At 44.3% G+C, this 25,975-nt stretch overlaps 2 protein-coding genes across 2 annotated transcripts in view; both read right to left on the bottom strand.

The window, feature by feature from the left end:
- LOC123745692 (U2 small nuclear ribonucleoprotein auxiliary factor 35 kDa subunit-related protein 2) overlaps positions 1-16,797 on the bottom strand; it is a 66,545-nt gene extending 49,748 nt beyond the window's left edge. The window contains exons 1-2 of the mRNA XM_069312205.1: positions 16,659-16,797; positions 13,089-13,227 (exon numbers count right to left, since the gene is read on the bottom strand). The gene's annotated coding sequence lies outside the window, so the exon portion shown is untranslated. The remainder of the gene's footprint in view (positions 1-13,088; positions 13,228-16,658) is intronic.
- Positions 13,630-25,975, bottom strand: part of LOC138356262 (lachesin-like) — a gene marked incomplete at its 5' end in the record, with an annotated part of 28,546 nt that continues 16,200 nt past the window's right edge. The window contains 3 exon segments of the mRNA XM_069312206.1: positions 13,630-17,839; positions 19,099-19,233; positions 21,273-21,329. Coding sequence (XP_069168307.1) covers positions 17,688-17,839; positions 19,099-19,233; positions 21,273-21,329 — 344 coding nt within the window.

The raw sequence follows: 25,975 nt of genomic DNA, 5'->3' as shown, positions 1-25,975 counted from the left end.
GTCAAGACATAAGAGGTCTTGAAGAGGGTGGAGATGGTGACACAAGTCTTTGATCTTGGTGATGCAAGTCTGTTTATGGTGAGAGAGAGAGAGAGAGAGAGAGAGAGAGAGAGAGAGAGAGAGAGAGAGAGAGAGAGAGAGAGAGAGAGAGAGAGAGAGAGAGAGAGGCAGATAGAGAGAGAGAGGCAGAGAGAGAGAGAGAGGCAGAGAGAGAGAGAGAGGCAGAGAGAGAGAGAGAGAGAGGCAGAGAGAGAGAGGCAGAGAGAGAGAGTGAGAGGCAGAGAGAGAGGCAGAGACAGAGAGAGAGGCAGAGAGGCAGAGGCAGAGACAGAGAGAGAGGCAGAGAGAGAGGCAGAGAGACAGAGAGGCAGAGAGACAGAGAGAGACAGAGAGGCAGAGAGGCAGAGAGACAGAGAGAGACAGAGACAGAGACAGAGAGAGAGAGAGACAGAGACAGAGACAGAGAGAGAGACAGAGACAGAGACAGAGAGGCAGAGAGACAGAGAGAGAGACAGAGACAGAGACAGAGACAGACAGACAGAAAGAGACACAGACAGAGCAAGAGAAAGAGACACAGACAGAGAATGATTGAAAGCAAAAGAAACCAAGAGCAGACCAACAAAATCCACTCCCATGCTGTCTACAGAAGTAGAATCAGGCTCTTGGGCCCCGCCTCGCTGACAGAACCACGCTATAGACACTTCTGAAGGAATAAATTAGCACTGTTTCCACCACCTCTACCCCAAGACCCGCCCATACAACTGCTACTCAACAATCAATTAATATTTCCTAATTGTCACTGTCATTTAGGTCCAAAACCACTTAACAAAACCTACATATGTGTGTGTGCGAATATGTATCTTGGGACGAAGTCTCAAAGCATGTATGTACTCAGGTACATATACCAGCAGGAACCTAAGGCACTTAAGTAACGCACTCACGTAACATTATTTCAAGTGCTTCAGTATACATATATATATACATATATACTTTTCCCCTTCTCGATAACTCTTTAAAAGCCCGCGACTTGATCCCCGGGTGAGATTTTGCCTTCTTCCAATCTACATAAATTTCTAGAAGAAAGTTGGAAGTGTTGAAAGAGATTTGGAAGGAACATTACTCGTGGAGTCATTCATTGCTTACTCACGACTCTCACTCACTCACCCACTCTACCAGTTACTCACCAGTTGGTTAGTTACTCTACCAGTCAGCCAGTTACTCTACCAGTCAGCCAGTTATTCACCAGAACCCTCTTGAACCATCTTGAACCATCCAGAACTATCTTGAACCATCTTGAACCATCCAGAACCATCTTGAACCATCCAGAACTATCCAGAACCAATCAAGAACCATCTTGAACCATCCAGAACTAGCCTGAACAATATTGAACCATCTAGAACAGAACCATCTTGAACCATCCAGAACAGAACCATCTTGAACCATTTTGAACCATCCAGAACCATCCAGAACCAACCAGAACCATCCAGAACCATCCAGAACCATCCAGAACCATCTTGAACCATCCAGAACAGAACCAACCAGAACCATCCAGAACCACTGCGGGTTGTCAGGCGTTTATTGCGGGTTCCCGTCTTACATGGTTGTGCAGTCACCTCGGTCGGTCCTTGGCTTTGGTGGCTAAGTGGTCTTCATTCTGGCCTCGTGTTGTCTTTGGATGGGTGAGAGGCGTTGTGCTGGTGACGAAATGAGTGGGGGAGTAGGGGTGGGGTGGGGGGGGGGGAGGGTGGGGGGGGGGTTGTGGTTCTATTGGACTATTATAGTGGTTGTATTGTGTGTTGATGTCAGTTAGGATAGTGGTAGGGAAGTAGAGGGGTGTAGGGAGGGTTTGGGGGGTGAGGGAGGGGGGCGGTGTAAGGGGGGGAAAGGTAGGGTGGGTTGAGGGGGGGGGAGGTGGGGGGAATGGGGGGTCTGTCATGCCATGATCGAATATTACAACTCTCATTTTAATTAAAAAGTCAGCAGTGAACAGCTGTGTACACCCCCTTTCTCCCCTTCCCCCTCCTACCCCCACTACCCCCTCCTACCCCCACTACCCCCCACCTCCCCCCCCATAAAAAAACAACAGAATAAACAAAGTCAATACACAAAAGCCCACAGAATTCCACTGAACCAAAATAACTGTTGAAAAAATAAGAGGTCTATTTTATAACAAAAGCCAGTGGTTACTGCGGCCCTTCAGTAAGTTCTTAGAAACTCGCTAATTGTGAGTTATATATATATATATATATATATATATATATATATATATATATATATATGCAGAATAACCACATATGAAAAATAGAAAATGCTTAACGCGTTTTCGGCTAATTCTACTTTGCTCTGTTGAAGGCGAATTAGCCGAAAACGCGTTAAGCATTTTCTATTTTTCATATGTGGTTATTCTGCATATATATATATATATATATATATATATATATATATATATATATATATATATATATATATATATATATATATATATATATATCGCTGCCTGTGTCTGCAAGTCTCTCTCTTAATGTCTCCTATCTTGTCTGTCTATCTGTCTCCCCCACCTTCCATCCGGTCTATAAAAGGGGGGATCCAGCATGTTGTAGTGGTTGGCAGGGCGCATCAGAGACATGTTACCACTCCATTTGACTGTAATAATGATGGCGTCCACGGTGGCCTGGCCAGGGAGAGCTACACCAGGTAATTAGCGGTGAGAGAGAGAGAGAGAGAGAGAGAGAGAGAGAGAGAGAGAGAGAGAGAGAGAGAGAGAGAGAGAGAAGAGAGAGACAGAGAGAGAGAGACAGAGAGAGACAGAGAGAGAGAGACGGAGTCACGGGTTATTATAAATAGTTAAAATTGTTTATGTGTCCTAAATTATCATTGTTCATTTGTATAACTTTCTTAAATAATTTAGTTTAACTTGGATATAATATTACGTTTAATAGTCAACATTTTACCCAATTTGCGGCACTTTTTGGTGACATTGCTTTTGTTAAATTACTTTTTGCAGTCCAGCTTTTCTCCTACTGATTTGGTGGCCATAACGTAACGTTAATACACACTTCCCTTCTCTTCCTCGCTTCTCATTCCTTCTTTATCCTTCACATTACACCTCTTCCCCATCTTCCTCCCCCTCGTCCTCCCATTCGTAGCAACTACAGAAGGCCAGTTCTCATTCGGCCGAGTGGGTATTCGACCCCCCCCCCATCCGGGCGAGTGGGTTCCAAAGTGGTTAGCGGACAATTCTGTAGATGGTGGAGCGAGTCTGGATTGGATTATACACATTAAACTGGAGGTGCAGCCGACATGACTGTCACAGCTGGTCCAGCGGTACGTAGGTGGTACAGCGGTACGTAGGTGGTTCAACGGTACGTAGGTGGTACAGCGGTACGTTGGTGGTTCAGCGGTACGTTGGTGGTACAGCGGTACGTAGGTGGTTCAGCGGTACGTAGGTGGTACAGCGGTACGTAGATGGTTCAGCGGTACGTAGGTGGTTCAGCGGTACGTAGGTGGTTCAGCGGTACGTAGGTGGTTCAACGGTACGTAGGTGGTTCAGCGGTACGTAGGTGGTTCAGCGGTACGTAGGTGGTACAGCGGTACGTAGATGGTTCAGCGGTACGTAGGTGGTTCAGCGGTACGTAGGTGGTTCAGCGGTACGTAGGTGGTTCAGCGGTACGTAGGTGGTTCAACGGTACGTAGGTGGTTCAGCAGTACGTAGGTGGTTCAGCGGTACATAGGTGGTACAGCGGTACGTAGGTGGTTCAGCGGTACGTAGGTGGTTCAGCGGTACGTAGGTGGTTCAGCGGTACGTAGGTGGTTCAACGGTACGTAGGTTTTCAGCAGTACGTAGGTGGTTCAGCAGTACGTAGATGGTCCAGCAGTACGTAGATGGTCCTGCAGTACGTAGATGGTACAGCGGTACGTAGAAGGTCCAGCGGTACGTAGATGGCCCAGCGATACGTAGATGGTCCAGCGGTACGTAATGCTCCAGCAGTACACAGATGGTTCAGCAGTACGCAGATGGTCCAGCGATACGCAGATGGTCCAGCGATACGTAGATGGTCCAGCAGTATGCAGATGGTCCAGCGGTACGCAGCTGGTCCAGCGGTATAACAACTGGGCCAACTGCCATTGTTATGGCGTTAAGGTTTCTTGAACGGAACACTAATGGTGCAGTGATTTGCACCGATTCAAAAGCAGCACTGCAAAGCCTAAGTAAAAATCAGGCAGAAAATCTTGCAATAGTCGCTGAAATCAAGAGAGCTGTGAGAGTACTTACCAATCAGGGAAGAGTCATCAAGTTTCTGTGGATCCCCTCCCATGTTGGAATATGTGGGAATGAACGAGCAGATGTGCTGGCTGCTGAAGGCGCTGAAGGAGACCATATTGAATACTTCATACCCAAGACTCAACTACAAATTAGAGGTATTATCAGGCAACATCACCGTGACAAGGTAACTGAGGAAAGGAGGATAGAAGCACAAACCAGTGAATCTGTACGATGGTACAACATGGTTGCAGCTGGCAATCCCAATCAGTATGGCCGAAGAGGAGGACGACGAGTGAGAGAATCTGTAATAGCGAGAATCCGTCTTGGATACAAATATCCATGGAGATTTGGAATGGAAACAACAGTTGATCAGCGAAGTTGCAGAATCTGTGGTGAGAGTGATGGACACCGCCTTGACCACTATCTACGTGAATGTGAACACCTGAGAGACATTAGGAATAACTGTAGAATAATAAACCCCACATTGTTTGAGTTAGGAAAACACTATTTGTCAAATATTGATACTGTTCTTAAAAGATTTCCCCATTTTGCACCCGCAAGATAACGTAAGCTTTTAAGGGTTGATAAATGTTAATCTTCTTGTTTGAGGAGCTGTTCACTTGAGACAGTTAAGCAAGTCCCAGCTGTGTCTGGGTACAAGTGACAGGATGAACAACCCAGCGGGTTTTCTTCCTATTGGGGAGTGTTGTACATTCTGCTATGGCGGTATGTTCACTCACAAGATGAGTGGCGCTGCCCAATAAACTCGCCCCTCGGGGCAAAATTTAAAAATTTAACTGGGCCAATGAACAACATCACCACCTACTGGAGTAGTCCCCAGACAACATCACCTACAGGGACATAAATCCCCCTCAGGGGATATTCTAGGGGAGGCTCTAGGGGCTTCCCCATTACCTAGGGGGAAGAGCCAAGGGCCATATCACCATCTAGGATGAAAGGAATGGTGCCCAACCACTTGTGGACAGTCGGGGATTGAACGCCGACCTGCATGAAGCGAGACCGACGCTCTACCGTGGATTAGAGGACAGGCTAAGGAAGACCCAAGTGGAGACATAATCACGACGTACGCGATACTCAGATAAATCGACGAAGTCTATCATGGAGGAAGGAAATAGAGTTTAATTACCTGCTCCGGGTTCAAATGTATGAACGGCCAAAGTGAATGATTGTAGTTAGGGTGAGGAACAATGGGGGTCGGAATTCATTGCTCCAAATGAGCGGTATCTAAAAGGCGGGGCCCAGGAACTGGAGATCAGTTCACGTAAACATATATATGTACGCACACACACATAGCGATATGTGTGTGTGTGTACAGGGGAATCTGTACACCAGTAAATTGGCAGTTGAAAGGTGGGACCAAAGAGTCAGAGCTCAACCCCCGCAAGCACAACTAGGTGAATACACACACACACACAAGACCCACAGACACACACACACACACACACACACACACACACACACACACACACACACACACACACACACACACACACACACACAGACACACACACACACCCACACACACACACCCACACACACACACCCACACACACCCCTCACACCCACACCCACACACCCGACACACCCACACACACCCTCACACACACACCCTCACACACACACACCCACCCACACACACCCCTCACACACCTCTCACACCCACACACACCCAACACCCACACCCACACACCCACACACCCGACACCCCCCCACACCCACTCCAGCCCAGCTGACAACAATATTATCCTGGTGGAACACATCAATAGTAAACACACAGTCATTACCCCCTGCCGCCCCAGGTGCCGTCCGCGAGGATAGAAACACCTATGAATATCTCCCGCGCGCTCACCTGCGCGAGTTTCCATTTGGGATGAAGTCGTCCTCCCTGACAGGTGGATAGTAGTTTGGCCTATCCTATTTGGCCTACCCGGCGCCCTGGACTTGTACCATCACTTACCGGCGATGAGAAATATTTACTGGACATGACAGCTGTCTGACAGACTGTCAAGTTGACAGACGCCTGACACTGTTCTTGAGTGACTGCTACACCAATTGGGGGAGGGGGTGATTGGGGGCGATGGAGGGGGGGGGGCAGTAATAATTACACTTAAACTATGCTGTTTTCATGAAAGTGCGGTCTGGGGGGGGGGGGTGCTTATAATTGCTAATATCTCTTAAAACATTCTAAGTAGACCCAAATCAATCTACCTATGTTAGTCCCATATCCCATGACACTTCCCCCTGCAAATTCATATATAATTTATATATTTACACGTCGGATTAGGCTTTATTATGCTGTATTTTCCCGCAAATTTGAATAATTTGAATAATTCAGTTATTCACCCTCAAATTTTACCTAAAATAGGCAATACTGGGGTCATATAGTCTGCCAATTAAAGGACCAGTGAAGTTGGTAAGTTAATTTTGGAATAAATTTTGGTACAAAATAAATTTTGGCATAAAATGTTCATTATAAATGTTGAACTAAATGTATCGAATCATTTGATAAACACGATCGAATAGTTGACTATTTATGAATGTGGGCCAATGAGATCAAAGTCCATTGATTTCAGGTCTCTAGTCTATATAAACGTTTATACGCGTGTTTTATATTACTCCTAAATCATCTGTTGACTCTGGTCTTACCTTGCGATGATTTCGGGGCTCAACGTCCCCGCGGCCCGGTCCTCGACTAGGTCTCTTGCCTGACGCTGTCTTTGGCAGATATTAACCAAGTCCTTACTGTTAGTGTGGACTGAGACCGCTTGTTGCTTCACATCCGGGAAGTGATCGACTGTTTATCCAACGGTTCAACAGTCTCCAACAGATCAAGAACTACCAACAGACTCCAACAGATCAAAAAGTCTCCAAAATATCATTATAACTACACCGAAGACTTTAAAAGATATATGTCAGTGCTAATGAAGCTGTTAGACTGTCATATGGCTGTTTTCCCCCCGTCTCATTGTTTGGTCCTAACTACCCCATGGTTCGGGCTGTATGTAGTTGGGAGAGAGGGGGGGGGGCTTGTAACTGAGCCAGTTGTCTTATCTTGGTCGTGACAAGGGGGCAGAGGTTGTCCCTCTGGCGGGCATTTGTGTGTAAATGACATCTGCTCTCTCTCACTCTTGTTTAAACATGTGTCCCTTTGTTTTCAGCCACTTCTTGTAGGTTTGTCTGTCTGTCTCTGTCTCTCTCTCTCTCTCTCTCTCTCTGGTACAGCTTCTCTTATATTGGTATTACAAATGTGGACCGACTCAATGGTCCAATACCACACACAGGTGTCGATTTAATAGTCCATTACCACACACATGTGTCGACTCAATGGTCCAACACCACACACAGGTGTTGACTCAATGGACCAACACCCCCACACAGGTGTCGACACAATGGACCAACACCACACACAGGTGTCGACTCAATGGTCCAACACCCACACACAGGTGTCGACTCAATGGTCCAACGCCACACACATGTGTTGACACAATGGTCCAACACCCCCACACAGGTGTCGACTCAATGGTCCAACGCCACACACATGTGTTGACACAATGGTCCAACACCCCCACACAGGTGTCGACACAATGGTTCAACACCCCACACAGGTGTCGACTTAATAGTCCAGCACCATTTCAATTTCAGCAAATGAAATGAGGATAGGAACTTCATTTCCTATCTTCATGGGACGCCTGAAACAGATTCACACAGATTCAGAAGGTTGAAAGGGCACAAAACACTAAGAAATTCATGTTATGAATGGTTAAAAATTGAGAGGCTGGACCAAGAACTGGAGCACAACCAACACACACTACAGACCAACAGCTGCCTCACCTCAGCGCCATCAGTGTTGACGTACGAACTTCGTACGAGATCCGCAGTTAAACTTAACCACAAACTTAAAGTTGTCTGGTGATGTCTTTGATGTGGGTACACGATCTTCTCCACAAATCTTCGCTGCTTTCTGCTGTATATCTGCTTTTACGAGCCGTGTCTGCCGTACCTGCTGTGTTTCTGCTGCTCCCTGTGCTTCGAACGTAGGAAGTGAACCTTGAGGCACCATTCGAAATCTGTTCGAACGTAGTGAGCCGTGTGGACCAATCTGAAATGAGTGCTGCCATCTGTTGACGATTTCCGGCTAAGAGAGTATACGTTCGTTTGTGTATTACCACGACGGTCTAATGTCATGCAGGTCGGTGTTCAATCCCCGACCGTCAACAATTAGTTGGGCACCATTCCCTTTCCCCGTCCCATCCCAAATCCTTATCCTGACTAATTCCCAGTGCTATATAGTCGTAATGGCTTGGCGCTTTCCCCCCTGATAGTTCCTTCCCTTGTGTATTACCAAGTCGGAATTGGCAGGTTTGTTTATACAAGCGATAATTTGAGCATTGCAATCAATGCCATTATGGTGTTTGCCATGAAATCAAAACACATAAACATTACTGAAACCATTTCATATATCACCCTAAACTGCTTTCGTAGTAACTACTTAAGTGGTGAGAAAATCAACTACAGCTCTGAGCTGACTCGCAACCCGCAACCCAGAGATTCCTCAGTCTGTCCTCATCAACAAAGACTCAAAGTCCATTCCATGCACCCGCCAAACCCCCTGATTATGAATGAAAAGCGGTTTACACACGACTCACAACTTGATTTCGTTCGAACACTTCCGGAACAAGTGCTTCACTGACGAATTTTGTTCGAACCACAACGCTGTAAATACTTCACCCACGTACTACAAATACAAATAATCGCCAACAGAACCTAAACACCTAACCTAACCTATGCCTAAATATGCACAGCATGGTAATATATAACAATATTAATTTATATTTGTGAAAATTCCTATTTTGAATAAACTTAAAAATTGATGAATGCATCCTTTGGGGTCGACCGCTGGATGGAATGGGCTTGATCTGGTTGAAGATCCCATCCGCTCACACTAACCTAACCCTGACGCTATTTAAGTAGTGGTTATTGTATGTAAAATATACTAAATTTTTTAGCTATTTGTGATAGTAGAATGATGGTTTGGTGGCGGCTTTGGGCCTATCAACTACAGGAGGATTATTAAGGCCTATCAACCAAAGGAGGGTTATTAACACAACCACAATAACTTACTGACCAACCAGAAAATATACTTTAGTCCTGAGTATACTTCAAAACTAAAATATACCTCATGGTGTGTATATACTCAACAATCTCAGTTCAAAAATGTCACTCAAAATATGTTGACCAGACCACACACTAGAAGGTGAAGGAACGACAACGTTTCGGTCCGTCCTGGACCATTCTTGCTCAAAATACTATTAATTTTGGTACAATAATCGATTCTATTCAGGTCTAGCGTGGCTGGTAGCTCACCCCTTTCTCATGTCGGCTCCTTGATATCCTGCCACAGAGTCGGGCTCACCATAGCCCGTGCTACTTGAAACTTTACTTTATTCCAGGTAGCGAATCTTAAACAACAACAAACTGCCACAGATAATATTCGTCTGTTGTGTCCACACATCTCCATGTTGCATGTCTCCTGTGAGGCTCCGTTGTTGAGCAGTTTGTTGTCCTGTGGTTAAAATCTCCAAGTATTGCGATTTTAGATCTTCCGTTCCTGGCAACTGTGGCTGCTTTATTTCTAGCAGCCACCACACCATGCTGCTGCCTTAGAAAGTAGGAATCGGTACTATTGAGTTGGACAAACCGGAAAACTGTTTTCTACGTATGTTACAAAGACAAACTAAAATAACCCTAACCTAACCATCCTAAGGCTAATACACGATATCTGAGGCCTAATATAGTACATATGTGTGTTATACTAGGTCCAGGAATATTAAAGTTGGTATTTTAGCTTCAATTATTTTAAAAGAATGCCTTACTAGTCAGTATACTACTATCTAAAAACTCAGTACGCACGAATTCTGACTATTGACGATCTGTTGTTGTTTAAGATTCGCTACCTGGAACACAAAGTTCCAAGTAGCACAGGCTATGGTGAGCCCTCAGTGACTTATATTGACGCTCGTCACAATAGGTATTATCTAAACAAGAGGATGGGTTGAAAATGATAATGTCAATAAACACTCCGGTGTATCTTCCCCTTCTGACTTCTTTTGGAAGATAACCTTTAGTGGTCTTTTTCATCCATGTCAACCATTTCCTAGCCTACAAGAGTGTTCTTAGGTCGCCCCCTCTTGCCTGCACTTTGTCAAGACTTCCTGTCAACTCATCTCGGGATAGATTATAAGAGGTGGAGTCAGCAGTTTAAACAACTAATGGTTAGAGAGAGGCGGGGTCCGAGAGCTATATGCAGGTTTAGATAATAGATATATATATAGTAAATTCTCACATTTACACACTTGGTATCTCTGTAGTGTGTAAGGTGTGGTGGTGGCGGCAGCATGATGTGGTGGTGGTGGCACCAGCATGATGTGGTAGCACCAGCAGCATGATGTGGTGGCAGCAGCAGCATGATGTGGTCGCAGCATTATGTGGTGGCAGCAGCAGCATGATGTGGTGGCAGCAGCAGCATGATGTGGTCGCAGCATGATGTGGCAGCAGCAGCATGATGTGGCAGCAGCAGCATGATGTGGCAGCAGCAGCATGATGTGGCAGCAGCAGCATGATGTGGTGGCAGCAGCATGATGTGGCAGCAGCAGCAGCATGATGTGGCAGCAGCAGCATGATGTGGCAGCAGCAGCAGCATGATGTGGTGGTCGCAGCATGATGTGGCAGCAGCAGCATGATGTGGCAGCAGCAGCAGCATGATGTGGTGGCAGCAGCAGCAGCATGATGTGGTGGCAGCAGCAGCAGCATGATGTGGTGGCAGCAGCAGCATGATGTGGTGGCAGCAGCAGCAGCATGATGTGGCAGCAGCAGCAGGGACCAGGGACACTGACATATACCAACCATACCGCTGGTAAAGCTCCCGAAGCAGGTAAGTACTGGGATCAGTTTCCGGCGAGAGTGTGTCAATATCCCCCGGACTGTGAATATTTCAGGATTGACTTACATACCTTCCCCCACCCCACCCCCTCTTCCCTTCCCATGTCTATCCCCCTCCCCTATTCCTCTCAAGACTCTCCCCCATCTCCCCCTATTACTCCCAGGATTCTCAGATTCTTCACAATGTTATAAGCATGGATCTCAAGAGATCCATAACCTTCAGGCATTTTTTGTGTCTACCAATATATATCTTTTTACGTTTAAATACACAATAAAGAAAATAAGTTGAAAAAGGGAAGGGGGTGGTAGGAGAAAAGCACACAGAAACTGTGTTGGAAGGGACCTAAACATTCCCTCTAATGCGTTATGTGTGGTTTCCTCCGAGGCTATGGGTCCCCCCTTCTTCTTAGGTAGAGATGTTAGAAGTCTCTTTCAGTTTAATTCTTTTCTCTGTCTTTCGCTCTTTCTCAGTCTCTCTCTCTCTCTCTCTCTCTCCCTTTGTCTCTGTCTCTCTCTTTCTCTCTCAGACCCTGGTGCCATTGGACGTGGGACGTAGCACAATAGGATGTGTGTGTACTCACCTATTTATGCTTGCGGGGGTTGAGCTTTGGCTCTTTGGTCCCGCCTCTCAACTGTCAATCAACTGGTGTACAGATTCCTGAGCCTACTGGGCTCTATCATATCTACATATCTGTGTGTGTGTGTGTGTGTGTGTGTGTGTGTGTGTGTGTGTGTGTGTGTGTGTGTGTGTGTGTGTGTGTGTGTGTGTGTGTGTGTGTGTGTGTGTGTGTATGTGTGCGTGCGTGTGTGTGTGTGTCGAGGTGTCAGGGAGTCGTCGTGTTTGCCACCCTGTCAGGGATCGCACTTCGACCTGTTCCTTCTACCGACCGCTTCCTCCGGTCCTGTCACAGTAATTTATTTGTCGTCTCCTCAACTTCTTCGCCCCCTCCCACTTTGGGAAGAGAAAGGAGAGGAGAATGGAAAGAGAGGAATAGGGGAGAGAGAGAGAGATCTAGAGAGCTTCTTTTATCACTCTTTCTTTATTTTGATATTCTTATTATTCGTTTTGAGTGCAAACTTTGCTCTGCTGTCGTTTATCGTAGGGTAGTTCAGAAGGAGCCTTAATAAGGCCTTTAACGACACGGCATTGTGGTTTAGTAAACGTCTAATGACACTAGCAAAAGGATTTAACCCTCTGGCTGGCTCTTGGGAACCTGAAATTAAACCCGAGTGAACTAGCTTCATGCCAGGGGAAAAAGAGCTGCTTGAAACTGTCTTCGACTCTTTGGCATGAGGACCTTCAGACCAGTACAACACGATCCCTATATTACACTATCTGGATTCCAGCCTCAAACTGCTGGTCTGACGATTAGCGACTCTCTCAGATCCGTACTAGAACAGCTTGTGGAGACATTATATCTGCCTTTGACTGCCCTCCATAGCTGCATTCTGCAGCTCTCCACACCTGCCTCCCACAGCCGGCAAGAGACACCTCAGCACCACCATTTATCCATCTACGTCTCCGCTACACATCCGTGAACCTGGATCAAGATCCATAAACCATTTACACAACCATTTTCGAAACCTGTTCATCTTCCCTCAATCACAGCGGCTTTGTTTACACTTATTAAACAGTCTACGAGCTCGGAAACTTCACAACCCAATGTTATTGTTGTTATAAACAACTTCGTTGTGTTCCGGAGCTTATAATCCTATGTGGTGGCCAAGAATACAGTAGCCCATCTTCCATCTACTGTATAATACAATCTTCTTCATCGTAACCAAAATCATTATACACTCCACATAAAATTAATAGAATCAAAATTACTGGAATAAACTAAAAAATAATAATAATAAAACTTACATATATCGCGGTGAGCGAGAAGTGTTCAGATCTGAACTTGAAATAAACTGTTTAGTTGTGAGTGCACGCAGTCAACGTAGGCAATATGACACGGAGTTGCCCCTTCAACTTAAGACGGTCATCTCAACCCCACTCTACTCTGTATATTAAAATTAATTAAACTATTTAGATACAAAACATAATAATTATACAATGATAAAATAATACAATTATATAATATTATATAATAATACAATTATATAAAATTATACAATAATTGTTACAAAAAATTATATAAAATTATATAATAATAGTTATATAAAATTATACAATAATTCAGTTATATAAAATTATATAATACAATTATATAAAACCATATAATAACACAATTATATAAAACTATATATATAATAAAATGATATAATAATTAAATATAATTTTTTTTTTAATTTACAAACACTACAATAAATTCCAATACATCGCAAATCATGTAATCATACAGTAGATACAGTAGTGCATAACAATAAAACTACACTATTAGATGGACAATGAAACAAGGGTATGTGTGTCTTGAACAAAATACTTGTATATTTGATCACTTGAGAGAGAGTATGTGTGTGTGACTTTCAACTCTACAGCAAGAGTGGATTGAGATCAAAATTTTGTCTCAAGTCTTCACGTTGGGCAACAAAAGAGTGCTAAGCCACTTTTTTTGTGGCTTTTAGATGACTTTTTTGTGTTATATTCAATTGTTGTGATGTGTTAATAATTTTATATTTAAAACAAATGTCAAAATGTACAAATTGTGGCTCCAATTATTTAAAAAAAAATAAGGTATACAATTATTTAAGAAATAAATTATAAACTAATATTTTCGTTTTAATCAAATGTTCCTTTCTTCTGTATTTTATTGACAATTTGTTCTAGAATTTGAAATCAGTATTACTTTTGTTTACAAACTTTCATCACCTTTTGATTTACATGTCACTTTTTTTTTACAATTATTAAAAGAAAAATGTAAAAACTTTTTTGGTCTTGTCTGATCAACCGATTTATTCATTGTTGATTATTTTGTACACAATATATTCATGATTTTTTTTTTACACGACTTGGTAAATTTTTTTTTTTACAAATCCTGGTAATCCTTTTTTTTTACAACTCTTGGCAATGATTAATTCACAAACTATATTTATCACTTATTAAATGTTTACAAACTTTTACCCTCAAATAAAATTGGATATATATCTATATCTATATCTATATCTATATATATATATATATATATATATATATATATATATATATATATATATATATATATATATATATATCCCTTCCCCCCGCTAAGTGCCGTTCTTGAAGCACAAAAGTCGACTCCAATTTCCTAGGTAACTATACCCCTAAAAAAAAAATATTTAAATATTACATTAAATTTTCCCATAAAACTTATGCCTTTAAGTAACACATATAATGGAGTATGTGACGTCATCATCTCTTACTTTTTCTCTAGTGCCAAAATTCGATAATAAATGATATTGAGACGTTATTCATTTACCCAAAAGAAACTTCAGGTTAATAGCGAGGTTATGAATTTTTTTTAGGCTACGAGGATATTGCTTTACGGTTTTAAATCGTCAAAATGAATAAATATATTAAAGTTGGAATAATGTTGACTGACCGCTTGCTGTGGCTGATAGCAACAGCCAATGGCGTGCACGGAAGGACTGGTGACGTCACACTCCATATATTATTGGTATAGGATTCTCAAAAGAGTGGGAATCATTTGTTGAATTTTTGGAGCCTCTGTTCATGTTTTTTTTTTTGGGTGTTGTTATTGTGCAAAACTATTGCTTATAGTCACGTGATGAGGAAATATGGCATCACAACACCACCTGGCGCGAATTTTATTTACAGTATAAAACAATTATATATATATATATATAGGCGGGAAAATTGAATTAACCAGATTTAAGTATCAGTGACAAGACTAAACAATAACTAGAATATGAGAGAGAGAGAGAGAGAGAGAGAGAGAGAGAGAGAGAGAGAGAGAGAGAGAGAGAGAGAGAGAGAGAGAGAGAGAGAGAGAGAGAGAGAGAGACTGGTAAGGACAACAAAAACATCAAATATATATGTACACACACACACACACACACACATATATATATATATATATATATATATATATATATATATATATATATATATATATATATATATATATATATATATATATATATATATATATATATATATATACGAAGAGAGAGAGAGAGAAAGAAGACTTGTAATATATACACGATCAGGACAATACTCCAACAGCTATATAATAGACCCAGTTCCCAGGAATGGCAAGAGTTTGAGCATAAAAAATGGGAAGAACTACGAACGCCACAATATCTGGCTACATCTTAGGCGCCGACGGTAAGTCGGATTCATGGCTGGATTCTCACAGCGAACGCACCAACTTGTTTACCTTCATTCACCACTGATTCTGACATCGGAATAGTGTTTTCCTGGTTTATTTTCCTTGACCGAACTAGAGGAGTAGAAGTAGCGGGTGACGATAGAATAAATCTGTGACTACGGTGGAATGATTACATAGTTGTCTAATTCATTACTGCTCGAAGGGCTAGCATGTGGTGGTGGTAGTGGTAGTGTTGGTGGCGGAAGTGGTGGTGGTGGCGGAAGTGGTGGTGGTGGTGGTGGTGGTGGTGGTAGTGGTGGTGTGGTAGTGGTGGTGGTGATAGTGGTTGTGGTGGTGGTAGTGACCCTAACAAGCTCAGCCCGGACGCAGAACAGCCCAAAGGAAGACAGCCAACCACTATCATCCTGGTTCCCTTGTTGTAGGTAGTTAGTTAGTGGTGTTTGGGTAGTAATACTCAGAAAACCCGTCGCTTCATAAATGCCAGTCAACTCTCCCTTTAAAGGCTTGTGCCAGTGTGATCAGGTATCCTACCACCCAGCATCCCAACAAGGGCATCTCTGCACCCTAGCAGGGAGTCCCAAAGCACTCCAGGAAAACCCCGATGTCAGTATTCACACACACACACACACACACACACACACACACACACACACACACACACACACACACACACACACACACACACACACATATATATATATATATATATATATATATATATATATATATATATATCAGTTCCTGTATATTTCTACATGTAAAAGCCTCAAGATCTACGAACTAAATAACGTGCCCTGTAAGAGGAGGCAGCCCCGAGGCTCCATACACTACATACGGTGATATGTATCATGTATTACAAGAATTCTATACATGGAGGAGTCACTATACATGTAGAAAACAGAGGAATATGATGGTAAACTCTTCTACACGTGAGGCTATGACAGCTGTTCCGGGAGGCATACAGTAGTCCATATTTGTAGTATAAAAATAGAGAGAGAGAGAGAGAGAGAGAGAGAGAGAGAGAGAGAGAGAGAGAGAGAGAGAGAGAGAGAGAGAGAGAGAGAGAGAGAGAGAGAGAGAGAGAGAGAGACGATTACAATTCCAAAATGTGGCTAGCGTAAATGGCTTCTACACAACAATATAACACTTACAATAAGACTTACATTAATATCATGTTCTCCTCCCTCCATGACGATATCATGGCTGTGGTGGTCTATATATATATATACTCCTGGACACTGTCTGTATGTACAGCTGTGACGTATAACACACACGTTAGGATGTGTGTGTGGTGATGTGTTCTCTTACACATCCCTACCCTTCCCCCCACCCCCCCGCCTCCATCCATTCCTCCTACTGCCTCTGGAACGAGCCGGGTACGATAGACCTGTGGGCATTATGCCCGCCCTCTGGCACTCTGGTACGTGTGTCCCCTTCGACCTTAGAACGGTCGGACACATCAGTGTATTGAAGGCGTCTAGAAACTGGACTTAAGTCTCAACATTTCACCAATCTGTCCAACAGCAAACTATTCAACAGTGAAGCAAACTGTCCAATACTTCCCGGACACATGTGTTCGGATGTTTTGTCTGGTTAGTACCTAGAGACTTGCTTATTGTCTCTTATAGTTGGGTGTTGTCCTGGACATCCGGACATGCTCTGACCTCCTCGGACAGCTACACTCACGCCGAAATGGCTTTTCCCGTCTCCTCCGGTGCTTCTCTGTCTCTCTGTGTCAGGATCCATGCCCTGTCACCCCTGTCTTATCCGTGCCTCGTCCAGTCGTGTGCAAGGAGCTATTGACGCAGGAGGGGGGGGGGGGGGGGGGGTGCGGGGGTCCCCACAGCTTCGGGTGACTTGAGAAGAAACAGGTGAAGCCCAGAAACCTTTTGAGAGTTGTGAAGGAGATTGAAACGTCTTGAACAATATAACATTCAAGAAAACGAGGCTTTTATATATATAATACCATCCCCTCTCCTCCGTCTAGTGGTAGCGATTGGGCATCATTCGTGACGTTCCTGCTTGAGGGGGTTGAAGGGAGGTTGGAGTGAGGGGGAGGTCATCCTTGGCCCTCGTGCTTGTAGAGAGCGGGAGATCGAAGTCTTGAAGCGAATCTAACTGCCGTCCATGATGCGCATGGGGGCTTTGCGCTCCTGCAGCCGCGCCAGCAGGGCAAGGGAGGTGTGAGTAGGTCACGGGTAGGCCGTCAGCAGGCAGGATGGGTGGAGAAGCAGCAGAAGAGGCAGCAGCAGCAGCAGCAGCAGTAGCAGTAGCGGGTGTGGAAGGAGAGTACGCGCCGACGCCTTCGTCACGCTCACTCCAGTCATATCTGCCACGGCAATGCCTGTAAGGGAGAGTTTGGCAGTCACGATGCTGGCATATAATGGCATACACACAAGGGGCACACGCACTAGGGGACACAGGTGGAAACTGAGTGCCCAAATGAGCCACAGAGATATTAGAAAGAACTTTTTTAGTGTCAGAGTGGTTGGCAAATGGAATGCATTAGGCAGTGATGTGGTGGAGGTTGATTCCATACACAGTTTCAAGTGTAGATATGATAGAGCCCAGTAGGCTCAGGAACCTGTACACCAGTTGATTGACGGTTGAGAGGCGGGACCAAAGAGCCAGAGCTCAACCCCCGCAAGCACAACTAGATGAGTACACACAAGTATATCCAGGTACTGGTATATGCGCGAGTATACTCAGGCATGTTGACCAGACCACACACTAGAAGGGTGAAGGGACGACGACGTTTCGGTCCGTCCTGGACCATTCTCAAGTCGATTTTGATCAAGCCATTCACAATCGACTTGAGAATGGTCCAGGACGGACCGAAACGTCGTCGTCGTCCCTTCACCCTTCTAGTGTGTGGTCTGGTCAACATACTTCAGCCACGTTATTGTGACTCCTCGCCTGCATACTCAGGCATGAATGTGGGAAGTAAGCAAGAAGGGAAGCAGGAGAGTACGAACCAGGTATCTCAAAAGACCGTAAGGTACCAGATCCGCAAGTTCGAGCCCTTCACAGTGACTTCCCTATTGCTTACAAGACTCGGGCACTGCCCTCAGGTTGCCCAGCAGTGCCACGGTGCCAAGAGACACACAGCTGTTTTCCAAGCCTGTTTACCAAACTGATAAAGATAGTCGACAATTAAGACAGTAGTCGTGTCGGTGGCAGATATACATTCATTGCAATGCATCAAATGGAAGGAAAACTGGGTGATTGGTTGCAAGATGACATTAGTGACCTGAGGAAGTGATCACAGAGAGGCTATGGTTGCAAGATTCAGAGATAAGGTTCTGATTGGAAGATTCGTTATAGAGCAAGACACGGAAACATGGCTGTGATTGGAAGAGACACAGAGCTTAAGATACAGAGACAAGAGGATTAAACAGGCAAATAGAAGTGTTTTGGTAAGCTTCAAGCAATAGGTATCAGTCCAATTCTAATTGAAAATGTACAGCAATATTTCCAGAAGAGTGACAGGCGCATTTGCTGAGCCTTAGCACATCTCTCTCTCTCTCTCTCTCTCTCTCTCTCTCTCTCTCTCTCTCTCTCTCTCTCTCTCTCTCTCTCTCTCTCTCTCTCTCTCTCTCTCACCGTGGTTGGTGGGGTAGGCGGGCTGTGGGACAAGAGCAGGGTTAACAAACGCCTCCTCTCCATTGGCTCCACCTTTCATCTCCTTACGTGGGAATTTCTCTTCAGCGCGAGGACCTTGGGCGCCGGAGGGCGTGTCTGGTGGGAGGGAAGATAAAACATGGCACTCAGGTCATTCATGAGGGTGTACTGAGGTCCGGTGAAGGTCAAGGGAGGAAGTGAGGACTTAGAGGTCACAGAGAGAGAGAGAGAGGAGCCAGAGGTTAGAGATTGAGCAATTAGATAGTCGAATTTTGTACTATTCACTGTATAGTCCGCAAAAAAATGATGATAAAAGCAAACTTTAAATATTCCTAGGCCTAGTATAGTACACATATGTATTATAATGGGCTTCAGATATTGTGTATTAGGCCTAAGATGGTTAGGTTAGGGTTAGTTTGTCTTTGTAACATGAGTATAAAATCGTTTTCCGGTTTGTCCAACTCAATAGTATCGATTCCTACTTTCTAATTCCGTTGTATGTCGGTATATGTACTATGGTGCTCATCGTTACTATATGTACTACCACAACAGCAGGATGGGCTGACATAATGACGGGTTAGACAGGAGAGAGAGAGAGAGAGAGAGAGAGAGAGAGAGAGAGAGAGAGAGAGAGAGAGAGAGAGAGAGAGAGAGAGAGAGAGAGAGAGAGAGAGAGAGAGACAGAGAGAGAGAGAGAGAGAGAGAGAGACAGAGAGAGAGAGACAGAGAGAGAGAGAGAGAGACAGAGAGAGACAGAGAGAGACAGAGACAGAGAGAGAGAGAGAGAGAGAGACAGAGAGAGACAGAGACAGACAGACAGAGAGAGAGAGAGACAGAGAGAGACAGAGACAGACAGACAGAGAGAGAGAGAGACAGATAAACACCATTTTAAAAACAAACACCACGCAATATTTTACACATTTTTCAGTCAATAAGAAAAACAATTAAAAAAAAAAATTAACTTAAAAATCATTCATAATTTTTGCCTAAGAAACTACACGCTTTATAAAAAGATGGACCCCCCAAAAAAACTATCTTGTTGCTCTCTTTTCTGAGGCAGAAGTTTGAGAGAAGTTTGAGAGGGAAGAAATGGCACTGGACTTTATAAGCGGCAGTCTCCTACCAGGAGTGGAGGCACTGTGCCATAGTGAGTGCCATGGGTGAGGTAATGAGAGTGAGGGAGGAGGGCCGGGTGAGGGGGAGTAGTGAGGTGTTTTTAAGGAAGAGAAAAAAGGAGCAGCCATGAGGAACAGGAAACATGAGGAGTGACCACAGGAAAAGATCAAGTTAGGTTAGGTTAGGTTCCCAGAGGCTGTGAGGTGATACGATAAAAGATAACGATAAATATAAACAAATACATAGGGAAATATTATGAAAAGTGGGTGGAAGGAAGAAACGATAAAGAGGAATAAGAAAAGGACACAATGATGATAAGTATTAAAGCATGGAATAGAGAGATAGTGAAGGAAGAGGAATTGAACTAAGGCAAGGAGAGAATAGAGGGCAGTGTGGGAGGGATATGTGAGATAGGAGAGGGAAAATAGAGAGGGGAGTGGAGGAAATGGAATGGGGAAAGGAGAATGAGAGGGGAAAGGGGAATAGGTGAGAGGGAGAAGAAGGAAGAAGGAGAAGAGAGAGAGGGGAAGAGATAGCGAGAGAAGTGAATGAGAGACAGACTAAACATACTGGCATCTTAGTAAACAAACATCTCCTCACTTATGTCTTTCCTCAAGAAAAAAAACCAATCCAAAGGAAGAACTTAAAAATTCTCGTGAAAAAAATTAATTGTTCACGAAAAACAAAAAATAGTGTTGAAGCCGAGACAAGATTATCCTTGTCGGCCTCTGTCTCTTATTCCTCTCTGTCGTGTCCTCATTATCCGGAGTTTTTATATATCCGGAGTGGCACACACACACACACACACACACACACACACACACACACACACACACACACACACACACACACACCCCTACAATTCCAGAGGGAAGTGGGGAACCCTCCACCAGCAGTTCAATAGCCACAGTACTCAACTAGATGAACTAGGTGAGTACACACACACACACACACACACACACACACACACACACACACACACACACACACACACACACACACACACACACACACACACACACACGCACACGCACACGTACCTTCACTCTTGGAGTTGCCACTGCGAATCTCCTTGGCTTTCGGGGGCATGTAGATCTCTGGAAGGAACAAGAGATAACAGCGGATTTATTGCATGAGGTTATGGAACACTGACCTTAAATATATTTATATAACAGAGAGAGAGAGAGAGAGAGAGAGAGAGAGAGAGAGAGAGAGAGAGAGAGAGAGAGAGAGAGAGAGAGAGAGAGAGAGAGAGAGAGAGAGAGAGAGAGAGAGACTCCCCCCCTTTCCAACCAACGACTCAATACACCACACCACCACCACTACCACCACTACAACAACAACAACCAACACATACCTACTAACCCCATCCCCTCCCCCCCCCACTAAACTACTAACAACTTCTCCCAACGACAAGAATCACCCTCCAAAGTTTCTCTATCAAGGCTCCAACGCCCAACAGCCAGTTCCTCCCAAGACCGGAATTAACACGGTCTTGGGGTGATGCCAGTAGTGGTAGAGAGGCTGTGAGCAAGTGCCAACAGAGGGCCAGGGAAGCTCCGGGTCCATTGGCCAGTGGGAGGGCCAAGCATCCTTCCGGTGAGAGTCTGCTCAGAGGAGTCTGCATGCGTCTAGAGAAAAGTTTTTCCATGGGAAGATGTTTTTCTTCAAGCAGATGACAAATTCTCATCAGAATCTGATGCTGTTTTAACTTAGTTGTCAAGAGCATTGAGAGAAAGATGCTGTGTATATTTCGGGGATCTTATTTGGCGGTCTGAGAGATGGTGTGAGGAGATGAGGTCTCACTTGGGTGGTTTAAGAGATGCTGTATCAAGATGAGATCTCTCACGATTGTTAAGAGACATGTTGAGTCGAGATGAGATCTCACCCATTGTCAGTGTTGGAGAGCTCGCGGCGTTTTATGAAGACCTTAGTGGTTTCTATCTTTATACAAATCACAGCTTTTAAGGTGTCGTAGGCAGCATACCCGCTCTTGGGGCTCGTATAATGTACCGTTTTCTCCTCCTGACGCTCGTATTATGCTTCGTTGTCTTCTGCTGTTTATGTTTAACTTCCTTCTGCCTATTTCAGCTGCTGTAATTTCCAGGATTATTTTTGTCTTCAGGCTTGGTTATACAGAGTTTTGAGACATTGAGAGATAACTTTTGTTTTCCAATTAGCGGTGATTCTTGTATGTTTGTGTATTGGACTTTGTGTATTAATATTCGAAGAATCGACTTCTACTTGAAGAGATGGTGTTGGTGATCTTGAGGTTATCTTGAGATGATTTCGGGGCTTTTAGTGTCCCCGCGGCCCGGTCCTCGACCAGGCCTCCACCCCCCAGGAAGCAGTCCGTGACAGCTGACTAACACCCAGGTACCTATTTTACTGCTAGGTAACAGGGGCATAGGGTGAAAGAAACTCTGCCCATTGTTTCTCGCCGGCGCCCGGAATCGAACCCAGGACCACATGATCACAAGTCCAGCGTGCTGTCCGCTCGGCCGACCGGCTCCCTATTTTGAATGTATTTATGTCGATTCATTGGAGTATATTATCCTGTTATCAATGGGTGTATTGTGTATGTTATTACACTCTATGTCAAGTGGAATGCTTCCGCTCCCTTTTTTAGCATCAATGGGGGAGATTTTGTCCGGTTCGATACCCTGAGTCGCCTATTGTTCCAGATGTTCCTCGCTTTACCTCTGGTGAATTCAACGTTCTCCAGTGGCACTTGGTTTACCACCACTCAGTGCAGACTCTTACTCTATTGTTAGGACCTCCTGGAATGTTATATCTCACACACATCTCACTGTCATTTTCTAAAAAATGACCACTACACTACACCACTAAAAAATGACCACTACACTACACTCTTACCACTTACCACTACACCACTACACTCTTACCACTACACCACGGAGTGGTGTAGTGGTAAGACACTCGCCTGGCGTTCCGCGAGCGCTATGTCATGGGTTCGTATCCTGGCCGGGGAGGATTTACTGGGTGCAATTCCTTAACTGTAGCCTCTGTTTAACGCAACAGTAAAATGTGTACTTGGATGAAAAAACGATTCTTCGCGGCGGGGATCGTATTCCAGGGACCATAGGATTAAGGACTTGCCCGAAACGCTACGCGTACTAGTGGCTGTACAAGAATGTAACAACTCTTGTATATATCTCAAAAAAAAAAAAAAAAAAAAAAACCTTGTCATCCGTGGGATCATATGTTTGCTTCCTGTTGTGTGTGCATGCGTGTGCGTCTTGGTGTGGAGCAGCCTGGGATGGGTTGGGTCCTGTCTTGATCTGCTACGTTTATTTTCAAATTGTCTATCAGCTTCTCTTCACTATCCTTAAGATAGTCAAACTTGTCTATTGCCTTATAAGGTCTATTGTTTAGTGTAAGGTGTTCTGAGATCTGTTTCCTATGGGGGTTCCTGTTAGGGAAGGAGGAGTGGGAGGGATTAGCTTGAGATATTGACCTGATAGTCATGACCTCTCCACTAACCACTTAGACTGGACGTTAAAGACCGACGGTCTCGCTTCATGCAGGTCGGTGTTCAATCCCCGACCGTCCACAAGTGCTTGGGCCACCATTCCTTCTTTCCCCCCCCGGTCCCATCCCAAATCCTTATATCCTGACCTCTTCCCAGTGCTATATAGTCGTAATGTGTGCATGCATGTGCGCGCATAAGTACATGCTTGTATATGTATATACGAGCATATATAGAGCTTTCCTTTAGTAGTTCCCTCGCTCGCCTAGCGTCCCTTCCTGGCCGGCAGTGCCGCGTCTGTGTCTTCCTCTGTCATGTTGCTCTGGAGAAACTATTCAATGTATCTTGTAACATGAAGAAATTTGGGTTCTTCTTTCCAAGGACTTTTGCGGTCTCGTTGCGAATTCTGTAACTCCTTTCTCTATTGTTTTTACCCGTCCCACCTATTTGTGCTTGCGGGGGTTGAGCTCTGACTCTTTGGTCCCGCCTCTCAACTGTCAATCACCTGGTGTACAGGTTCCTGAGCCTATTGGGCTCTATCATATCTACATTTGAAACTGTGTATGGAGTCAGCCTCCACTACATTACTGCCTAATGCATTTCATTTGATGACTACTTTGACATGTGTGTGTGTGTGTGTGTGTGTGTATGTATATGTACGTATGAATGTGTGCATGCGTGTGCGCGCATATGTACATGCATATGTATGTATATACGAACATATATTTGTATTACTATATTATGTATCTGCAATTATATTACGGAATATGTCAATCTGTCATTATTTGATGTCATCTACGTCACTATCCGGCCACAGGGACTATATATGACTACCATCTGGTCATGTTCACCACTCCCGTTGTTCACTTCTCCTATACAAACATCACAACAACGGCACTGTTAACGGGCATACACGCTTTTAACTCTCTCTTTCCCCTCCGTCCTTCAAAAGCAGCTCCAGCATCCGGCTGTCCACTACAGATCACTTGTATCCTCCAGAAGAAACACCGCCAGCGAACATCTCTTTGACTACTGACGATTCCAGACACAAACGCCTTCCAACGATCGATTTTCAGACGCTGACAAGGATTCATATCCCCCTCCCTTCGGATACGTCTATAAACGTCCTGCTGTTTAGTGACCAGACCACACACACTAGAAGGTGAAGGGACGACGACGTTTCGGTCCGTCCTGGACCATTCTCAAGTCGATTGTGTAGTGGATCGACTTGAGAATGATCCAGGAGGGACCGAAACGTCGTCGTCCATTCACCTTGTAGTCTGTGATCTGGTCAACATTCTTCAGCCACGTTATTGTGACTCATCGCCTGCGTTCTGCTGTTTCTTGCTGGAAAGACGTCTATTCATTTTCGTTTCGGTCCGTCCTGGACCATTCTCAAGTCGATTGTCTCACAATCGACTTCAGAATGGTCCAAGACGGACCGAAACGTCGTCGTCCATTCACCTTGTAGTCTGTGATCTGGTCAACATACTTCAGCCACGTTATTATGACTCGTCGCCTGCGTTCTGCTGTTTCTTGGTGGAAAGACGTCTGTTCATGTGCGTCTTCGACGTTCCTCTAGCGTGGAAATGTTGGGGAGAAAAACGTAATGTTGGAGTGGGGGGTTTTTGTGCTGATGTCTCGTGGCGTAATGTTGGTCTGATGCTTGCTGGGGAAAAAGAGAAAGTTTCTTATTTACATTTTATATATGAGTGGTTCTCTAACGCCCTGTTGCTGCTGTTAGGGGGGGGGGGTCTCTTGTACCCCCTGTTGTCTGCTTCCTGTTGTCTGTTGTTGCTGTTGGTTCTTCCTGTTGTCTGTTGCTGCTTCCTGTTGTCTGTTGCTACTGGTTCTTCCTGTTGTCTGTTGCTGCTTCCTGTTGTCTGCTGCTGTTGCTGCTTCCTGTTGCCTGCTGTTGTTGCTGCTTCCTGTTGTTTGTTTGTTTGTTTGTTTGCTTGTCTTTTGTTATTCCGTTTGTTTTCCTTATGAGTTTGATTGTCCTTATTTTGTTGTATTTGTTGATCTTCTTGTTTAAGTAAACACTGAATGAGCAAAGAAACTTAATACAATAGATGCAATAGATAATTCAGTAGTGAATACAATAGAGGGGACTTTCTTTTATATTTATACATGTAGTGGGACTCACAGAGAATCCTCATACATCCATACACCATGTTCACATACACACTATACGGCAACATACACACACATATATACACCACATACACACACACACACACACACACACACACA

Source organism: Procambarus clarkii, chromosome 71, assembly GCF_040958095.1.
Source record: "Procambarus clarkii isolate CNS0578487 chromosome 71, FALCON_Pclarkii_2.0, whole genome shotgun sequence".
Taxonomy (NCBI): Eukaryota; Metazoa; Arthropoda; class Malacostraca; order Decapoda; family Cambaridae; genus Procambarus; species Procambarus clarkii.
The sequence above is the reverse complement of the archived record's forward strand: the minus strand, read 5'-3'. Positions and strand labels throughout refer to the sequence as shown.